General features: G+C 40.5%; 1 protein-coding gene across 4 annotated transcripts; it reads left to right on the top strand.

Annotated features, from left to right (window-relative positions):
• Window positions 1-73: 73 nt before the first annotated feature.
• ankle2 (ankyrin repeat and LEM domain containing 2) lies at window positions 74-14,428 on the top strand. Of its 4 annotated transcripts, XM_085179345.1 has the most exons (14): window positions 331-1,378; window positions 2,175-2,678; window positions 4,995-5,186; window positions 5,567-5,751; window positions 6,303-6,491; window positions 6,595-6,717; window positions 7,079-7,142; window positions 7,739-7,918; window positions 8,025-8,127; window positions 9,142-9,332; window positions 9,554-10,412; window positions 10,685-10,816; window positions 13,165-13,305; window positions 13,956-14,428. In XM_085179345.1, the coding sequence occupies exons 2-14, from the start codon at window positions 2,186-2,188 to the stop codon at window positions 13,978-13,980; spliced, it is 2,877 nt and encodes a 958-aa protein (XP_085035471.1). In that variant the 5' UTR covers window positions 331-1,378; window positions 2,175-2,185; the 3' UTR covers window positions 13,981-14,428. The 4 variants fall into 4 exon arrangements, with proteins under 4 accessions (XP_085035470.1, XP_085035469.1, XP_085035471.1 ...); XM_085179344.1 differs by lacking the exon at window positions 331-1,378 and adding an exon at window positions 74-283 and having other exon boundaries at window positions 13,165-14,428; XM_085179343.1 differs by lacking the exon at window positions 331-1,378 and adding an exon at window positions 74-292 and having other exon boundaries at window positions 13,165-14,428.
• Window positions 14,429-15,054: the final 626 nt, after the last annotated feature.

Genomic DNA, 15,054 nt, shown 5'->3' with positions numbered 1-15,054 from the left:
CATTTTGACCCTGATTTAAAATGCCGAGTGATGTGATATTGGTATTTATCATAAAATTGCACTATTCATCTGTCACGGTGTGCCCATTCAAGTATAAGTTAAATATGAAACTGTGTAAATTACCCCGTATTTTTGTTTCCTGTTTCCCCTTTGAATTTTCTTTTTTCAATCGTTATTTTTGCTCAGGCAGTATTTTAGACGGAAGCGGGTCCTCGCTCTGTGCATTTTGAAACCGTCGCGGTGAGAAGACACCTAGCAAAATAGCCGGGGAGAGGAGGAGGAGGTGGGAATGGTACAATTAAAATTATATATTAATATATCATTGACGTGCAGTTGACTGGGGTACATGTTTACGGTTATATGCAATGTAAAACCAGAAAAAACTGTGCGTTTAACGTTCGTATCAGTTTTTATTGTCACTAACCGGTAGCTCGTGTGGTTAGCTTCTTGGCTTGCCAGCTGGCTAACGACTGCTAGCATGGCTGACAATCTCAGCTTCCTGAAATGAATCGCATACCTAATGTCACTCTAATATAATTTTCTAATTTTCATATTTAACGATCATTCGTGCAGTTGATTGTTTCAGTTATTTGAATACCTTCGCCATGCCCTGCGTTTGTTTTACCCGATAAGTGATCAGTTTGGCCTGCGTACATGGCTTTGTGCTAACACAAAATATTTACCATTTTCTTTATACCAGTTTTACATTTCAGATTCTTCATTATTTTTGTATTTTTCTTATTCACTGTAAAATAGTATGTCTGTTATTAACTACAAAAATCGGCGCTAGGTTATCGTTTCCTTGAATTAGTCACGTCTACTAAGGCACAGCATGATACTACATTAAAGGCTAGCAGAAAGTACGTAAATATGAGGACGGTGTATTTTTAACTGTAGACCAGCAGCCATGTCCCGATAAAGGCTCTTGTCACCAACATGCACAAAATATTTGACATGTTACGTTGAGTATTATTATTAACAAATGTAGAAAAAAACGGTATTTAAAACAATAAACTATTGATGTAGAGCGAGTTCAGCAGTGATGTTATTTAAACCTATGTCACATCCAGTGTGAGGTGTCATGTAAATGATCGTTAACCACAACAGTAGCATATTTTAAGAGAAAAAAAAAAAGAAAAATTTTAAAAAATCGATTTGTGATTGGCTGCTGTCACTTTCAAGTGAGCTAGTTGTAAATTTTCCTATAGACGTAAACGCATCGTGCGCCCTCCCTTAAATTTGAACATGCGCAGAACGTGTTGTAAACAATGAGACTCTTCCAGACCGTCTCCAGCTTTGTGTCTGTCCAACAGTTGATCTGTGCAAAACTAAACGGTTTCCCATAGCTCTCCGTACATTCAATAAAAAATGTTCCTTGGTAAGTAAAGAGACACATTTGTGACTAAATATTTTTTTTATTAGCATCATCACTGCGAACACGTATCACATTTATTACGTTACAGCCTGAAAACCCACCTCGAACCTGACATACTTGGGCGTGACAGCGTGCGAATGAACATACTAATATTGTTATTATGCACTTACTTTAATGCAGATTTATATTGGTCAGTATTCCAGCCCCATCTACATCTCCTTCCGAGCAGCGTCTCTTGTGCTAGCTTTGTCAGGCAAACTCCCGGCTTTTAAAGCTGACTTGCTGGTTAGCAGGCTAGCTAGTAGATGCTAGTCCAACACTGGTCTCGGTGGTTCTGTTGAGGCAGTATATGCTACGTTAAAATAAGCATTTAGACCATCAGTACCACCGGGTGTTTTTCTGTCATATAAAAATAAAAATCATTAAAGGCTGTTGAAGACACATACTCATGCTTATTAAATGTAAATGATTATCTTTTTGCTACTGAAAGGGGGGGGGGGGTGTCAGTGATGGTAGTATCAGTGTGTTACATTTTAAAACTTTGGACTGACTGTTGGAGTATATAAAATTATACATGGCATTTAGCTATTGTGCACGCAGTAATTGGAGACTGTTTAATTGCACACATGTGGAATGCAGTGGAAAATGTTGACATACTAGTTAAGCTTGATTTAGCCATCCATCGACTTTTAGTTTAAGTACTACTTATTTTTATGAGTAATAATAAAACTATAGTGTATAGGAAGTTGTTTATCAATAGCTGCTGTTTGTAAATGCTGAAGTTTGTGCTGTGTTACAGGGAGCTGAAGCATGGAGGCGGCTCTGAGCAGGTTGAGGGGGCTAAGTGCCGATGAACTGTCCGAGGAGTTTGCCCGGGCAAACGTCAAGTGTGGACCCATTACACCCACCACCCGTGCCACCTATGAGAGGAAATTAGCCCGTATCCTGGCTGGACCAGAGAGCAGTACCACTGAAACAGACAGCAGCTCTTCAGCTGGTGCCTTGAACATTGTGGTGGATCATGCCAAATCTCTGTCATGTGCCACCTCGGCTGTTGTCCCCACAACCTCTGGAGCAAGCAGCAGCTCCTCAAAGGCTGCCAATGAAGAGTTGGACTTTGGCTACGGTGTGGGTCTCAACCCTCCAGAGGAAGAAGAAATATCAGAAAATACAAACTCAAACAGCTCTGCTGAGGGCAGTAACTTGCAGTCCAAAGTGGAAACTCCTTCAAAGCCAGCACAAGTGTCCCCAACCCTTTATTATGGAGTGTGTCCACTTTGGGAGGATGTCTTGGCAAGAAATGGTAAGAGAAACTCAGCTTCTTACTTTTTAGAGTCCATTAGATATCATGTTTAATTTTGGTATCAAGAATTACTTGCCAAGTGTTGTTGACTTTGGGAATTGTAGAAACAATACTTTGAAACAGTTTAGCATTACATGGTACAACACACTGTTTTTGCCCCACCTGTTTGCGTTTCAAGCTGTGTAGAGGAACTGAGCCCTGCCCCAGTAAGACGATGGCAGGAATGAAGCAAAATGAGTCCATTTTATAAAACCCCAAAAATCTGAACTATAGCGACAGCTTCTATCCTAGTACAAGTTATTTTGGAGCAGCTTTGCTCTCTTTTCACCATCCTTCACCTGTCTTTACTGTTATTGACACTAGCTGTGGAGATGCTCCCAGCTGCTGGATGACTAGTTAGCATTATTTTGCATGCATTTGTTGGTTTAATTTTAGAAATGTAGTTATTACTGTTTATGTTTCCTAGACTGTGTGACATGATATTTGTCCTTTTAAGACGGTGAACTTTGGAGTAATAATTGTTGGAATTATTGTCTTGTAATAACCTATATTAGTCATATGACTAGCATATTATCACAATGGCTTTAATTCAGTGGCTCTAACAACAGAATTGCAGTAACTGTTTAGGATTACAGGCATTTTTAGACACGGTCCCCTGTTGTCAGAGGCTCAATAGTAATTGAACAATTGACTAAAAAAGGTGAGGTCTGTTTCATTGCTTATGCATTACAATTAGACTTGATTTCATTTGGTATCTTTTCACTGGAGCTGTGACTATGAGATCCAAACAGATACTGATGCAAGTGAAGGAGGCTATCATTTGACTGAAAACTAAAATAAACCTATCCTATCAGACTGATCGCAAAAATGTAAGAAATGGCCAAATAAACAATTGTGTTTGTTCTTGAAAACAAATAGATGCACTGTCCAGTTTAGCAACTCCAAATGACTTGAAAAATCACAGAAGACAATTAAAGCAAATGTTGAGAAAGTCTGAAAAAAGGGGGGGGGGGGGGGGGGGGGGGGGGGGTTAGGAAATTTCACACCAAGTCAACAAATTCAAAAATCTCAAGTAGGTAGGTGCATAACTGTCAGGGTCTACAATCAAGAGACGTCTTCATGAACTGAAATACAGAGTGTTTATAACAAGACACAAACCACGCTCAGTTACTCAGTTCCACTCAGCATGAAGAAAGCCAGATTAGACTTGTTACAAACCTTCTAAAACAGACCACAAACTCCTAAAAGATTCTTCGGACACATCAAACAAAAATAAAATGTACTAGAATGATGGGAAGAGGAAAATATGAAGAAGGAAAGAGAACATTTATGATCTGAAAGATCTCATCTGTTGAATATGGCGCAGTAAATATTATGGCATGGGCGTTATGTGACAGGGTTATAATCTCCAAAACTGATTTGACAGCATTTCACACAATTGGATAACCACCCAAAGTTTCTCAAGGCAAAGAAATGGGATATTCTACAGTGTTTGTCAAATAGCCTTTTAAGTTGTTGAAAATGAGGAACTAAGTATAAAAATGCATGTAATTCCAACAGTTAATGTAATAATGTTGTTAAACCGCATTAAAGCTAAACGTCTGCACTTCACCAAATAAAAACAATTTATATTGGATTGAAGCATTTAAATTTGCAGTGTTGTTACAAAAAGTACTTCAAAGGCAAAGAACAGAAGAAATGTCTCAGAAATATGGTTTATCCAATAATAATCAGATAATTAAGATATTTTTTATTTATATATTTATATTTTGATTTGATTTGATTTGATTGATTAGCATTCAAATATCTCAATGAATACAGAACAAAGATTTACCACAAAGCAAGAAAGCATGAGACAAGGCTAATCAAAGGGTATTGGCTGAAGCATTTGCTTATTACGCCAACCCTTTTAACAAAAGATCTTTTTGCATACAGCTCCTGTACACAGGGCTCGAAGCAAAGAATAAAACAAAGCAAAAACATATTTATTTATATATATATTTGTTTAGTGGACAAACACATTTTCTTTTCTTGGCGCTGAGCAGTCAGGCAGTAGGACAGCCAGACCTCTCTGGGGCAATGATCTAAATTCACTTTGAGCTTCCATAAAAATCAGTGCTGTTAATGTTAATCAGTCAAGGCAGGCTTTTTTTTGCAGTTGCAGAAGCAGTGACACTTACGTGGCTGACAAGACAGACAGGGCAAAAAATGTGGAAAAAAGCCAGCCACCGGTTAGGCCACAGTAAAACACAATAATTAAGGAAAAAATGGAGTACCAAATAAAAGAATTAAAATGGTTTTTGTGTTTTTCTGCAGAGGGAGCACATGTATACTCAGATAAGAAAGATGCCCTTCAAGCTGTAAAGACGATGAAGGGAGCCCGTTTTAAAGCCTTTTCCAGCCGTGAGGATGCTGAGAAGTTTGCTAAGGGCATCTGTGATTACTTTCCCTCTCCCAACAAGTCAGTCTGTGTGTCTCCTGTCAAACCAGGCCTGCCCATTAGTAAAGGTAAGTACATGAAATGATTTAGGCTCCTCTTCTAAAAGAGCTTTACAGTATTTTTTTGCGTATTTTTATTAAATTGAGTTCGTTTTTATTTTCTCATCTCGTGTTAGTTTATTGCCTGATAAAGCAGCGCACCGTCATCAGTCAAAATTGTTATCACTTTTAAGTGAAGTGGCATCTTTGAGCTGATCGCTGTATTTATTACAGTGTGAGGTGCAGCATAGTTCAAAGATTTCAGTTTGCTGATGTATCTGACACGTTAAAAGGCACAAGCGGATAAAAAGACTACAGATCGAGCTAGAATCCGAGCCATTGTGCAAGGCACTCCTGAAAAATTCTTCACTGCAGTGACCAGCTTCGTCTCTTCCTCCCTTCCACCCCAGACAACGTGGAGGTCGATACCATCAACCGGGAGCGTGCCAACAGTTTTAAGAGCCCGCGGTCCCAGGACCTGACGGCCAAACTAAGGAAAGCTGTGGAGAAGGGCGATGAGACGGCCTTCAGCGAACTGGTCTGGGGCAATCCACGCTATCTCATTGGCTCAGGAGATAATCCCACTATTGTTCAGGTGGGAACATGTAGTGAATACTTTTGGTATATTCGGACTGTTTATAACACTGACTGAAAGTTGCATGGTATTTAGCATCTTAAGATAGCACAGAGATGCCGCCACAATCTCTGGAAAGTCTTTGCTATTAATAGAGTAGCATGGCCTGACTTGTCATTTGTTGATACATAAATATTTTGACTATATCAGCGCCAGCCTTTCAGTTACTGTGTGTGTGTCAAGCTTATAGCTGCTGAGACAAAAATGAATTTACCTGCTGGATGTGCTGAAATGGAATTTTTGCATCATGTGTTTGTTTTACATTTAAAAGTACTTTAAAAATCGGGATTTAAAGTGTTTATAGTTGATGCTAGTATATTATAAATAACTCTGTTTGTTTATTAAGCTGCAGGTATTCAAATGAAATCAGTGGCACGTTGTTAATCCCTGATTAATCCCAAAGTTAAAGTCAGATTCTGATTTTTAGAAAAAAAACCTGCAATTTCTGTTAACTGGAGATTAAAAAGGATTTCTGACCCATTCAGTTGTTCCTCTGTGTTTGGTATGTTCAGGAGGGCTGCCGGTACAATGTAATGCACGTGGCAGCCAAGGAAAACCAGGCAGGGATTGCTCAGCTGCTGCTGGACACCTTGGAAAACCCAGAGTTTATGCGCCTCATGTACCCAGATGACCAGGAAGTCATGCTGCAGAAACGAATCCGCTACATTGTAGACCTTTACCTCAACACTCCAGATAAAGCTGTCAGTTCTTTCACACTCCCAATTGAACCTGAATAGATTCATTTTAAATAATAACATGAACAGAGCCCAGTAACTTTATTATTTTGTTTTTCCCCCACTGTAGGGCTTTGAAACACCGCTCCACTTTGCCTGTAAGTTTGGGTGTCCAGATGCGGTCAATGTCCTGTGCTCGCATCCTGACATTGATAAGAACCGTGAGAATAAGGATGGCCAGACGCCTAGGGATGTAAGTACTTACATTTTGAGCCATTATTTAAAGGAGCAGCACACACAGATGCACAAATGGAGCATGGATTAAACCACAGAAGTGACCATGAATGTGTATGTATTTATATGAGTGCTGTCTAGCAAATACAGTCTCTCTCAGTGCAATCCTCACAGTAGTTGTTCAGGGAGGCGCAGTTATGCCCACACAGGTTTTTAAGCTGTGACCTCTGAGCTTGCTTTTTAAATCCATTGGCAACAATCACTCACTGAACATTGTAAGCTAAACTTAGATGTGCAAATTCTTTCCTCACTTGATCCAGCAACAGCTGTACATAAATGTCTGTTCACGCATCATTATTTCGTTTCCCTCTTTCCCTCAGCTTATATGCAGCAGAAAGAATAAAAGTCCAGAAGTGAAACAGAAGATAAGTGACTACTTGGAGGGTAAGGGATTAGCACATTTCTTAAAAATTAAGTTTGTGTTGTCCTTAGGCTGGTTCAACACACAGCATGTGACATCTTAGTTTTGTTTTTTAAAATCTGTCCTTTTAATATTTGTAAAATTGGAGCTGCTGTAAATCGGTTAAGTGTCGGTCATAATAGTCTTGTGAGAGTGAAAAAGGAGCCGTGGATGTCTTTAGGTTTGAGAGGTGAAACGTATTTACAAAACGAAAGAAATCCAGTTACTTTTTCCAAGCTCTCGAGACTGCATGTGTTCGTGTTACTGAGTGCGTATACTCGTGAATAAACTGCAACAAGTTTGTTTTGCAAATCACGACAAGTTTTTGTTCACTCCGGTGAGAGTTGAAGGCATCTGGCGTGCAGCGTCAGACTAGCATTTGGCACGGCGTTCTGCATACTGTATTTGTTTATACAATTTGGTATGCGCACGCTGCCAACACCATATGCAGCAGCCACACGACGACACATAAACTCTGCCAGCTTAAGGTTCGACTCCCACTGCTTCCACCTTTGACAATATGTAAATGTTGTCATGAGTTATGTTGTCACGCTGACTTTGAGTCTCTGTTGTTTCACAGACCGTTGCTATATCCCTTTGCTGAGAGCAACTGACAACACCTCGCAGCCCATCATTGGTGCTCCATGGTCACCTGAGTCCTCAGAAAGTCTCTCGCTAATCCAGCGACACACAAGAAGCCCCAAGGATCCCATGATGGCTGTCACTGCCTTTGCTGGCCCCCTAAGCCCCTCTAAAGCAAGTTTAAAAAAACAACAACAACAACAAAAAAAACCTGCTTATCAGTGTTTATGAAGGCTGTAATATATATATATTTTAAAACACATATTGTCTTCCACTGTAGGCAGATGATTTTCGCCGGTTCTGGAAGACGCCACCCAGAGACCGGGCAGAACTTTACCACCACATACTTAAGTCTGATCCTGACAGAGGGGCGGAGAGAGTTGGCAGGTACGTCCAAAACCTAAGTTTTATTTTCTTTTCAGTAACTTTCTCAGGAATATCTGTGTCCGCTGTGATGCACAGATATCATCTGTTCAATGCCATCTCTGCACTTTTCACATAGTCATACATATGGGAAGTTTTCACTTCATTATGGATGATTAGCTAAACCACAGTAGCATACAGTTTTTTATGTTTTTGTTTAATGTTTAAAATGTTTTGTATTCCATAGACCACTGAGAATAGAACAGCCCATTATGTAACTATGTGAAGGTCGACTTATGCGTTAACCTTCCCTGTCAATAATTGTAATAATCAGCTCTTCAAATTACCAAAATAATATTTAGCAGTTCATTACTATTATTACTGCTATAATGGTGGATACTCATAATAATCATGGCTAAAGTTTTAGTGAATGAGGTCTGGGTTTGTTTGGGGTTTTCCCGCCTGACTCTTGGCTCTCTAAAATATTGGAGAGGATATCCTTATTATGATCATTTCAGGTTTCTTCCTGTTAAATGGGAGTTTTTCCCCTTCCCACTGTTGCCATGTGCTCGCTCGTAGGTCATCTGATTGATGGGGTTTACTTACTATTATTGGAAGGTGACTGTTGAGGTAACTGTTATTGTGATTTGGTGTGATATAAATAAAACTGAATTGAATATCTAGCTGTGAGCAACAAAGTCCACCTCCTGTTCAAATTAATTTGTAAGGGAAAATCCTAACAAAGCTGGCTTAAAGGTAAGGAGAAGCTCATTTTAGAGAGCGGATGACCTGAGTGACTGAATCAAAGTCCAGTTTAAGATAAATGAGGACTAGTTTTGTGTTTTTGGGAACATGCACAGCTTCTTTTTTTAAAGTCCAACAGTAGAAATATAAATCGAAATTAATGTAATGGGTTAATTTTGATTATGCATCCTTTTAGCCCACGCAGATCAGCTTCAGCATTAGCCACAATCACGGGGACACCAATAAATAAACAAATATCTTAGTTATTTAAATGAATCTACGTCTTACCTACAGAGACCTAGCTCATGAGATGGGACACCCCTGGGCGGAATATTGGGACTTCCTGGATAGTTTTGTGGATCTGTCATCTGGTGAGGGGCTCCGCAGGCTGGACGATTACCTGAGCAAGAAGGATTTCAGTTCACGGACTCATGAGGGGGCCGGCGAGAATGAAACCAGCAACAGGTTTAAAACCCCCTCTCCAGGTACAAAGTGCTTTATATTTGAGAAGTGTTGCTGAGATGGACTGTGCACATTTCTGATCACATTCTGATTTAATGTGTTAATTATAGTAGTGTAATCAGTGTGTTTCTCAAGTATAGCCTCTTGTTATATTAAATGGACTTTGCAAAGTTTCATACCTCGTTTTTTTGCCCTAAAGACTTTAGTTTACACTTTTTTGTTACTCATTCTTCGCTGATTGCAGGCAAGCCCAAAAAGTTCTGCAACTCTATTTCTGTTGGTGCCTTCCTGGACGAGGGTGACGATATCAGCCTTGAGGAGATGAAGAACCGGCAGAACGCAGCACTCACCAGCATCACCTCCTGTGCTGCATCCAAGGACGTCCTGAAAGGAGCTGTGGGCGGCCGCGAGTTCCACATCGCGCTACGCCACCACGGGGCCGACCTGATCGAGACTGCCGCCGAGCAGGACCTGCTGTGCTGCTGCAACGATGGCCTCCTGTCGCCCGGTGTGGTCTGTAAAAACGGGGTGTGCTCCTCCTCCAGAGATAGGACTCACAATGGAGACAAGGTGTCCCCACGCACCTCCCCATCCTCTTCCTGCATGCTGTCGCCTATTTCCAATCTCACGGTGGAGTTTGAGCGCATGACTCTGCAGGAGCCACCAGACAGTCCCACCAGCTGCAGAGAGAGAAGGAGCAGCGGTGGGAACCGTCATAGGGAGGCTCGGGACTATAACTCCTCCTCAGCCACAGACCTGAGCTCTGGGCTGAACCTCCTGTCGCTCAGTCACAGCGGTCAAGATGGTGAGACTGTGGATGTGCCAGGCTGGAGAACAGAGGGAGTAGGTCAAGAAGAGAGGCACAGCAGCGGCAGCTCAGAGGAGTACTTTGAAGCAGAGGAGAGTCTGGAGATGCTGGGTAGGACTAGGGGGTCAGTGTCAGGGTTGCGCAATTTCTGCGCTAGGTCCAAGTCATGGGACCACGGGGGCAGGGACTTAAGCAGCTCAGGATCCTCTGGGTCCTCTTATAAGTCCTTAGAGAACTCCCATGAGTTCTTACCCAGGACCCCACCACATGTCAGAAGAGGACTTTTTATTGATGGGTGAGTCGCACTTGCTTTCACTGCAGAGGATTCAGTTTATAGCAGACGAATAGAAAATGTTCCTGAGAATCTTTAAGTTTGGTATTGTAAATAAAATGAAATATGAGACTATATGGAAAAGAAACTACATGAAGCATTTGTGAATATTTTTGTGATAATCCAGAGAAGTACTGTGTAACACACTCTGAGCTAGATGCTGTTAGGAGCAGTCTGATGATCCCCAACTGAGCTGAAGTGATAAGAAGCTGATTAATCATCCGTCTTTTTTCCAGTGATTCTCCAACCAAACTGGACAGAGCGGTCCTGTCAGCAATAGAGGGCGCAGACATCGATCCTCAGAAGTATCCGAGTATTCATAAGTGGAAGAGCACAGTGAAGTCATACTCTGCCTCAGATATGCAGAGGTTAGTAAGCTTGGCTGGCATATCAATGCAGGGTTTCCACCAGTGTTTTACAGGCTGTGTGTGTGTTTGATGGCAGTTGTAGGCAGACTTAAAAAGAATAATGAACCAGGTGAATGTCAACAGCTAACATAATTGTATCTGTTCTGCTGCTATCTGTCAATTTATGTCCATTAATCATGGATTACAGTAGGCTAGGTCCTGCTTGGCTAATCTACATAAACTGTGAATTGGTGCTTTCTTGCTTGTGTTGGCTCGGAAGTATGCCTTTTGTTTTTTCCCCTCATTTTCTCCACAGTGTGCAGAGATGCAGCTAGGCTAGTACAGCTCCATTGTTTTCCTCTGTCTTACAGTTAGCATTACAGCTCGTTAAATTTCCTGCAAACCCTGTTCATAGTTATTTGTATGCTTATTTCACGTGTGGGTGTGATCCTGCTGGCTTCAAAGGTTTCAGTACCAGGTGATGATGATGATAATACTTTTTCATGTCTTTAATCAGCACTAAAGGTCAGTTTAGTGCAGTAGTTGCTAGAAATGGGAACTGAGAACCAGTTCTGTGTAATATGTGTAATGCACATTTGTTTGAGTAACAACCCCAACACTGATCACAACAAAGAGGGGAGACGCCTCCAACGTGCACAAACATTTGACCACACAGAACGCGGTTAATTTGCACAAATGTTATGTCTTTGATATGCGGCTTAGCAATTGTGGTGACTCTCAAAATGTAGCCAAGGAGAATCAATAGAGAATTGATAAGAAATCAAATCAATAAGAGATACTGATAATAGAATCGAAATTGCTAAATTCTTATCGATTCCCGTCCCTTGCATTTGCTTTTATTATCTTGCTTTTCATTACTGTTTAAGCTTAAAAACTGGCTCTGCACACAGCTTAGAAGCTGTTGTTTTTAGAAAAAGAAGTTCTACAGCAGCCTCATGCATTTACATCATGACAGAGGGCATCCACAGAAATCAAAGAGAAATCAGTACTGAAATCTACAAGACTGACATTTAAACTACTGTACATTCAGATCTTACAGATTCTGGCATGTAAATGAACTGGTGTTTGCTATTAATTTGAACAAGGCTCATTCACAGAGGACTTCCCTCTATACCGAAGGGCTTTCTCACAGTCATATTCTTTTTTATTATTATTATTTTTATTAATCCTTTATTTATCCAGGTAAAAAATCTCATTGAGATTAAAAATCTCATTTCCAAGAGAGACCTGGCATCATGGCACCAAAAGTCACATACCACATAGGTATATAACATTTAAAACAATATTCTCACTCAAATGGATGTATAACTTGGGGCTCACCATCTTGCATGCTGAGTCGGGGATTGATCAACCCGCTCTCCAACCTGAGCCACCCAAAGAATGTGCTCTTTGCCCTTTAAATCATGTGTTAACTCAAAATCAAGAGTCCAAATACACCTTTTTAAATCCAGGGTGCAGAGACAAAGGCAACTATTAAACACGCACCTACTCAGGTAGTGATGTGCGGATTGATACTAAAATATCGATTCCTCTGATACCAGTCATTTATATTCAAGAATCAATTCTCATATTAAAATATCGATATTTTAGTAATTTAGGGTAAATTTGTAGTTTATCATTAACAGGAACACAGTGGAAGGAAACTATATAATTCGGATTGTCTACGTTGGAAGGAACTACTTCCTCTTCCGCCTTTTCATAGTCATGTGCGAAATACAGCTGAATAAATGTGTCCGGCCCCTTGGCACGCGCACTCACAACAATGGCTGAGCGTAAATGGAGTCGTCTATGGACACGTTTTACCTCCACAAACAGCCGAGACGTGGTTTGCGATACATGTGGCAAGACAGTGAGGTGTTGTGGCAACACCACTAACCTCGTCAAAAACACCTCACAGTAAATCATATCACAGAATATGACGAGTGTATGTTGAGGTGAACTGAAGAGGAGGAGAGGGACAGGTGCTGCTAGGGCGAGACAGACGTCTCTCACGGAGTCCTTTAGTGCTGCAGGCAACGTGTTCAAATAGTGCACAACTTCAGTTTTTTTATTTCTATATGATGATTCTGCATTATTAAGTGATAAGAACAAGTAGTCTGTCCCGTAATCATTATGAAACTATAATTTGAGATACAGTAAAAGATCCAATAAATAAAATAAGTTTTTGTACAAAGTATCGGATCAGTGTCCTCGATACCACCCTGGATTTTACTTGGTATCGGATCGGAAAAGAAATCAGTGGTATCGCACATCACTAGTCTCAGGCCAGTCTCCCAAATAATATGCTTTATATTTACCATTAAATTTATTCTAAAACACTGATTATTGTGTTGATCTGTATTGTGTAGCTGGCCTAGCCCTGCAGTGGTAAAACCACGACTCAGGATGCAGCATCAGACTCCCGGCTCTCCTATCAGCGGCCTGATGTCCCCCACCGGCCGCTTCAGCCCCGCTCGGCACGCCGCCTCGCCGGACTTCAGCCCCAGCCGGTACAGCCCTGCCAACATTAGCTACATTCAGCGCCTCAAGCACTTGAACGAGCCGTCAGTTTAACTGCACCCACCTCCTGCGCTACAATGCAGCCATACCCTCTCCAAGCCCTGCCTTCTCTCACACACCCGAATCCAGCTGTACAGAGCTGGCGACACCAGAGCTCAGAAACCACAAACCTAACAGAAATATGCACAAAGTGTCTGGAAGATTTGTATTAATAATGTATGGTACGACTCCTACGTAACACAGGAATTCTCATCGCAGTTAGGTTGTGATGTCAACTCCAGACTTTAAAAGGTAAAAAACAAAACAAACCTTGATCATTTATGTACTGTATGGGTGTGGACCATGTTGAATTGACGGTAACGTTATTTGTGGCAAGTGTGAAGCACCTTTATCATAGCCTGACTCAACTCTTATGAATATTGTGAACACAAGCCACACCCCCAAAAGTTAGCTGATCACTAAAACTTTAGTGAGGGATCCTAAAAAGGATCGTCACTGAAGATGTTCTTAAAAAAAATTAAAATGTCAATATTTTAAAAATTATTTTTTGTATGTTGGTCAGTAGCACAAAATTTAAATGTTTTTATTAATGGTGTTAAAACCGACTGCCATTTCCTATGTTCTTTTTTTTTCCCCTCAGTTCAGGAATTGCCTTAATTTTCTGAAGTGATGGACCAGCTCTCTGTCAGTTTGGACACATTTCCTCTAGCTCATACATGAAATGTATGGAAAATAAAGAAACTGAGATCTTCCATGTTTTTATTTTGTCCTTCAATAAATTCATACAATTTCCATCTTTTCTCGGTAGTTCCTGGACATATCTGGACTTTTTCTTTCTGTCGCCGTTGGCGGCCTTAGAGACTGTGCAATTTTTTTTTCTTTATCTTTTTTCTGGAGTATCTTTTATGGGCAAACATCTCCTACAATGTACGAATGACAAAACACACCCATCAGTATAGTATTATTTCAGATTTGGCTAGTGCCTAGTGTTGAGATCACTTTAAAGCTGTGTGAAGTGATTTGTAACCACTAGGGGGCGAGAAAGACTCAAAGTAACTTGATAGGTTTTCTATGGCCTGTTACGACTGTCTTGTTAATGAAACTGCCTTATGATTCAGAGAATACAGATTAGTTGAGAGCTGCTTAAAATATGAAGTTGATTAGCAGAACATGCGACCCTCATGATAGATTTGATTTTAACAAAGTGCTAAGTAGAGCTTTGAGGCCCAAAATTTCAGTAATCCCTCAGGTGGTAAAACTGACTTCAAGTAAACTTGTGTAGATAACGGCAAGTTCTTGCAGTCCTCTAAAAACCTGCTGTATCCAGTCTGTATTGTAGGGATAACATCGCTGCTGGGTGAGGGCTTATCAGCTGTGTCTAGGACTAAAAAGCCAATTATCCTGAATATTCAGATGGCCACTCGCATTTAAAGAATGTATTTTTTGTGTGAACTATACCTTTATCCGAGAGCACAAACTACTTCAGTGCGAAGATTGTGTCGTCATCCTCGTGTTCTCAGATGACAACAGATCTAATTCTGGTTTCTGAATGTGGAACTTTGCAAAAATGTACCTTAAAAAAACTTAACATGCTTCTTGTGCTTTTAGCATTCTGTGCTTTATTAAAACTGAACTTTCATGGTGAATTCTCTTTCTGTATGTCTAGACCTCATTTGCTTTCGATTAATCAATAAAAAAAAAATCCTCACTCTTACTTTACTGTTAATGTATCCATTTAT

The sequence above is a fragment of the Neolamprologus multifasciatus genome, chromosome 12 (assembly GCF_963576455.1).
Source record: "Neolamprologus multifasciatus chromosome 12, fNeoMul1.2, whole genome shotgun sequence".
Lineage (NCBI taxonomy): Eukaryota > Metazoa > Chordata > Actinopteri > Cichliformes > Cichlidae > Neolamprologus > Neolamprologus multifasciatus.
The sequence above is the reverse complement of the archived record's forward strand: the minus strand, read 5'-3'. Positions and strand labels throughout refer to the sequence as shown.

Excerpts from the sequence above, each read along its gene's own strand:
- ankle2 (XM_085179344.1), top strand. The coding sequence starts at position 2,186 with ATGGAGGCGGCTCTGAGCAGGTTGAGGGGGCTAAGTGCCGATGAACTG. Across the intron at positions 8,128-9,141 it reads GGGGCGGAGAGAGTTGGCAG|AGACCTAGCTCATGAGATGG; the intron begins GTACGTCCAAAA and ends TCTTACCTACAG. Across the intron at positions 10,817-13,164 it reads TCTGCCTCAGATATGCAGAG|CTGGCCTAGCCCTGCAGTGG; the intron begins GTTAGTAAGCTT and ends TGTATTGTGTAG.